Below are 6,000 nucleotides of genomic sequence, written 5' to 3' on the forward strand. Positions count from 1 at the left end.
ACTAAACCGTTTCTATTTTACAGTAAGAAAACTGAGGCTAGATCTAAACTGGGTTAGATTACTCGTCTAAAGTCATACACCCGTAAAATATATATATACACACATATACACATGCATATATATATATTTATTTTTTTCCCCTTATTTTTCACAAAACCTAATCAGATTCCTGGAATTCTCTACAGTTTTTGCCAGTCTTGATATTATTTCTTTGCAGGAATTATATTCCGCAGAAAAGTATCCCCAGGGAAGTGACACCAGGTACTAAGTCCTCTCCAGGTTGGTCCTGGGAGGCTGGCCCATTGGCTTCGTCTCCGTCTTCCCAGAATACACCTCTGGCTCAAGTGTTTGTCCCTTTGGAGTCTGTTAAGCCCAGTAAGTACAGTTTCACCCTTTTTTTCCCTTTCTGTTATTATGCATTAAACTGGGGAAGATGAGTCGGGGAGAGATACTGCCTGGGGACAGAGGATAAGGCGGGTGGCCCATGTCTCTTAGCTAATACTTTTTTAAGTTTTCTCTGTCTTGGAGTTGACACTGAAGGATATTGGCAGGCGGAATTTAATTAGGGGCCTTGAATCCACTTATGGAGATGATCTTCATTTGGAATTCAAGAAGGGAATGTTCAGTGTGATCTGAAATAACTCAGAAGAGGTGGAATTAGAAAGAAAGGAAGAATTTGGCTGGTGATCCTCTTCCTCTCTAATGATCCTCATTAAAGCAGGAAAAGTAGCTATTAACCTCCCTTACAAAGAAAAGGAAACGGAAGGCCCAGCTAAGTAAGGTGAGACTGCCTGTGGTCAGCACACTGGTATGTGAGTGGGAAACAACTGGGGTCTTTAGATCTAGGGCCTGGGCCCCTTCCTTGGGCACAGGGCCTTCCTGTGGCTCAGTGTGGTGAGCTCAGATTACAGAGGGCCCTGGAACCAGGCAGAGGAAATAAAGTCAGCAGTGGGGGCCCTTTGCATACTTACTTTATTAATTTTTATTTAAACATAATAAATGTTCATTGTTAATTTCCTGGTTTTGATAATTGCACTGTAGTTATATATAATGTTAACATTTGAGAGAGCTGGGTGAAGGGTACATGGGAATTCTTTGTGTTTTTGTAACTTTTTGTAAATCTGAAATTATTAAAAAACAAAATTAAAAACAAAATTCAATATAGTTTTAGAAAAGATAGAATAGAGCAGAAAATTAAAATCATCTATACCGTTACCACCCAGAGATGAAAGTTCTATTAATGTCTTGATGTATTTTCCTGTTTTATCCATGTATGTATGTTTAGTAAATTGTCACCATAGTATATATACTGTTTTATATCCTGCTTTATTTAATATTTTAAGCTATAGCATTGTTTCATGCCCTTATTCTTCAAAACCTTGATTTTTTAAAAATGAATTCATTCTTATGCCACTAACATGTACTGTAACTCATTTATTCAGTTTCTTTCTGAAGGATAATTTGTTTCCAGTTGTTTACTGTTATAAACAGTGTTACAGTGAACACCCATTGCAAAAAATGGAGATCCATTTTTGAAACTTTCCTGATTATTTCATTAGGATATATGCTTAAAAGTGGAAATGCTGGGTGTAGACATTTAAAATTTTGATCTTCGTCACCAAGTTCCTTCCTGGAAGGGGGTTACCTTTTTCCCCATAACCTCACCTCCATACCTCATGAATATTTTCAGTCTTTTAAATCTCCGACAGTTTCATTGTCAAACTATATTTTTATAATGTGCGTTTTGATAAGTGATGTTTGGCATGAAATAAGGATCTTCATTAAAATTTCTTCCAGTTGGTTAGCAAGCTGCCTGCCATTTATTGAATCAGCCAGTGATTTTCAAATATATGCTCTTGACATGTTAAATTCTCGTATTTGGGTCTGTTCTGCATGCTGTTTTCAATTGCAATTTCGTACATATCTGAGTATTTGTTAATGCAAATAGCCCTACTCTCCCTTCTTTTTTAATGGTTAGTCTAACGTATCTTTTCCCAAAATTAACTTACGAATCATTTCTTAGCTAAAGTAGAACAATCCCTTTAGTATTTCCAAGACCTAATTAATTTGAAGAGATCTACTGTCTTTATAGTTTTGTAAAATTAAATATAAGAGATGTTATGTGTATGTAGTCATACAAGAGAAACCAGAAGGATATAGGCCCAGATGTTAGCAGTGCTTATTTCTGGGGAGTATTAAGGGTGTTTTTTATTTTCTCCTTTATGGTATCCTGTATTTTCTGTAGTGTTCATACATTATTTTAATCGTAATCATTTCTTGCTCAAAAAAATGCTTTTTTTTTTTTTTCTTAAACTGGTACTGGATGGTTGGATGGAGGGGAGAGATCAGTTTGGAATGTCACAGGAGTCCAACTAGAGGTAACGAGACTTGGATTATGGTGGTGCAGAGGGTTAATTTCAGGAGCTGTTCTGACTGGAGAAGCAACAGGATTTGGTGATAGGTGCACATCTCTTTCAAGCATGGCTGCTCTTTCAGGGGAGTCTGTAACAGTGCTAATCCTTTCGGTCGGGTCCTTCTCTACCAGGCAACCTGCCTCCTCTTATCGTGTATGACCGGAATGGATTCAGAATTCTGCTCCACTTTTCCCAGACTGGGGCCCCTGGCCACCCAGAGGTACAGGTGCTACTGTTGACCATGATGAGCACGGCCACCCAACCTGTCTGGGACATCATGTTTCAAGTAGCTGTGCCAAAGGTGAGTCAGCGGCTGGCCCGCTCCTTTGAATTTTTCAATAAAGGCTATCATTTTTGAGCACCAGGTCCTTTGCTGGGTTGTTATCTATTAGGTGGAAGGGCTAGAATCTTCACTCGAAGTAGGTTAAGATAAACTGGGAGTTTTGTTGGCTCATTTAACTGACAATTCCTGAACGTCTGACTTCAGATATGGCTGGATTCAGGTAAATTCTTAAACAGTTCCTTAAGAATCTGTCACTTTCCATCTCTTGACTTTGTTTTTCCTCTCTGGACCCTGTTCTCTCATAGACTCCCTCCACCAAGCAGGAAAATGGTTATCAGCAGCTCCAGAGTTACGTGGTCCTTATCGCTTTTTATCTCAGAAGGAAACTGCCCTGACATGAGGCATGCATATTGATTACCTAAGGAAGGGCTAGGGTTGGCCTTGTTGGTATTACTTGCATACCTTGGACCAGTAACTCGTGTTAAGGGGTATGAGGTATGCTGGCCAAGTTGCATGTTATGTTTTTTTTCTCGAGGGAAGTAGCTCCCCACAGATTAACAGCCATACCAGAATCACAAGAAATGGGCAAGGGGCCTGTCCTGAAAGGAAGGATTCAAAGCAGACAAAAATAAACTATGTGTTTTCTGATACTCATGGTAATTTTGTAGGGCATGTGCTATCATTACCTCTATCTTATAAATTAAATGATCAATCCAAGGTTCAGAAGGGTTAAATATTTCGCCCCAAATCACAGAGCTAGTAAGAGGCAGAGTTAGAATTCAACTCAAGATATGCTCTCACTCTTCATGCTGCCTCTCAGAAGCCAACCTTTGATCACACAACTTCAGATACATTCCATGTATGAGTGGAAGGGCTTTTGGATCCTTTCATCAATTGGTGGGGTGGAGGCCAAGCTCTCCTGTTCACCTGATCTCCCTCATTAAAGCTGCAGTTTGTTAGGAATGAGTTATATGTTGGATTCTTTTTGCCCCTAATAGTCAATGAGAGTGAAACTACAGCCAGCGTCCAGCTCCAAGCTTCCTGCTTTCAGTCCTTTGATGCCTCCAGCAGTGATCTCTCAGATGCTGCTGCTTGACAATCCACACAAAGTATGTTCTGGTGTCTGTGGTAGCAGGGAAACGGGGGCCCCTGAACTCTAGGGAGGCAGCTGGGCAGGTGGAGAGAGGTATATTGAGGTCTTGCTTTGGTTGGGATGGTGGTAGAATGTCCCTTGCCAGAGTCCGTTTTCTTTTGGGGCTTATTGAAAGATCTGTGACCAGATTGTCATAGCTGGGGACCAAGGGAGTGGTACACACTCTCCCTAATCCCATGGAATCCTCTGAAAGGGTGAGGCCAATCTGTCCTCTTAGCTGGTCTCCAGGACTGCAAAAGCGTGGGAGGATTCCCAGGATGTAAGCCTGGCTCCCTTTGTGTTTGTAGTCCCAGAGGGTCAAGGCCAGGGTATGCCTGTCATACAGTTGCTTGAAGCCCTCACTTGGGTGGAGTTAACATACATATACTGTTACTTGGTGACTATGGGGTGGGTAAAGGCTTTTACTCTGGGCCTGTCTCTGTGTTCACTCCCCACTAATATAACATCTTTTATCTTTGCTCAGGAGCCCATCCGGTTACGGTATAAGCTGACATTCAACCAGGGTGGACAGCCTTTCAGCGAAGTAGGAGAAGTGAAAGACTTTCCAGACCTGGCAGTCTTGGGTGCAGCCTAACTCCTCACTGGACAGACCCTGCCATTCAAGCTTAGGCCAGTGTTACTTTTGCTGTCTAGATAGGACTAATCACAGTGATGTAGTGCAGAGTGCCAAGAGTTCTATCCTGACATCAGGCTCTGGATGCCAACCTCTGACTTATTCTGCAGATATTGTGCGTGCGTGTGTGTGTGTGTGTGTGTGTGTGTGTGTGTGTGTGTGGCCCGGGGGGCTGAGGGGCAGGGATGTGGGCGGTGTGGGAAATGCTAAAGCATTTCTGATAACCATCTGCTACGATCATATCTGGTTTTGCATGTTGGTGGACACTGATGTCCCTGCCTCAAGTTGGAGGTTTTATAAGCCAAAGTTGTTGTTGTTGTTTTCCATGTATTATTATCTTTTCATTCATCCACTCTGTGCCTTGTCAGCCTTTGAAAGACTTGGTTGCTCCCAGGCTGCTGTTCTCAGGGACCTTTAAAGGGACCTGGTTGGTCTTGGGGCAGAGTGTCTTCTGGGACACTCTCTTCCAAGAAAGACCTTGTCTCCATTTCCATTAGCGAATGCTGCTTGCATGTGTTCAGGAAGATCTTCTAAATGGAATGCTTGTTGCACTGTGTTCTAGGCGAGGGGCTGCCACTAGACCAGAGGACCGCGCTTGGTGGGCCAATCATGTCCTTCACCACTGTGCCTTAGAATTGCCCATAGATGGACCCTTCAGGGCAGAGGGGAAAGCAGATCCCAGGCCTTATTCAGGCCTCATGTTCCATGGGTCGGGCAGCCTGTCTGGACCCTTCCTCAGGACCCTCATCTCCATCCTCATCCTCTTTCACCACAAGCATTTACCCAGAGCTCTTTTGATTGTGACACCATGCCAGTCGTTGTAAATCATAACTAACAGGTTCGCCCTGGCCTGTTGACTTCACAATCCAGGATGAAGAACTGTGATGCAAATGAGATACGAAGTGAGTTTAGCAATGAAAAGTGATGACTAAATACAGAAAGTCATTGAATAAATACCCGTGTAGCAAATACGCTTTGTGGAGTTTTGAGTAAATAGGAGATGCAAAGCCTGTTGCATTTAGAGATAATAGGCTTGAAGGGATCATTCATCTGTTGAAGTAAGGAAGACTTCCTGAGGGATGTGGAACCTTAAGAACTGCTTCAGTGAAGAGAAGCCCTGAGGATCTGAATGAAGCTGGAAGAGAGGTGGATTCTTGTTACAGTCATGGTGTGAAGGAAGAGTTCAGGCCTGCAGTCAGTTAGTACTTAGCACCTACAATGTGCTAGGCATTTGTGCATGTTTTACAAGTCTTGCTTGGCCTGATGGATGGGTGAAGAGAGCTGAGCCTGGCTGAGATGGCCTGATGAAGGATGCAAGATCCAAGCAGCTCACCTGTCTGGGTAGGATTCTGCCTCAGAAACTGCAAGGCTCTGTTTGGGGCTCTTTGTCACAAGATCTGGTACTCTACAGTCTGATCTTTTACCTGCTACATATAGTTGGAAATGTGCCAGCACTATGGTGGGGCTGAGAGCTGTAAAAAATCAAGGTATGTTACTTTGAAAGCAAATGTGAAAACTCATAAAACAGATAAATGAT

The 6,000-nt window shown here is 42.6% G+C and overlaps 1 protein-coding gene across 3 annotated transcripts in view; it reads left to right on the forward strand.

The window, feature by feature from the left end:
* The window catches only part of GGA2 (golgi associated, gamma adaptin ear containing, ARF binding protein 2), a 30,091-nt gene extending 24,091 nt beyond the window's left edge, over positions 1-6,000 (forward strand). For 2 of the 3 annotated variants that reach the window (XM_067706382.1, XM_067706385.1), the window contains exons 14-17: positions 218-375; positions 2,546-2,715; positions 3,696-3,806; positions 4,314-6,000. In XM_067706382.1, coding sequence (XP_067562483.1) covers positions 218-375; positions 2,546-2,715; positions 3,696-3,806; positions 4,314-4,424 — 550 coding nt within the window. In that variant the 3' untranslated portion in view covers positions 4,425-6,000. The remainder of the gene's footprint in view (positions 1-217; positions 376-2,545; positions 2,716-3,695; positions 3,807-4,313) is intronic. The other variant, XM_067706384.1, reaches the window with a different exon arrangement.

Source organism: Pseudorca crassidens, chromosome 15 (genome assembly GCF_039906515.1).
Source record: "Pseudorca crassidens isolate mPseCra1 chromosome 15, mPseCra1.hap1, whole genome shotgun sequence".
Lineage (NCBI taxonomy): Eukaryota > Metazoa > Chordata > Mammalia > Artiodactyla > Delphinidae > Pseudorca > Pseudorca crassidens.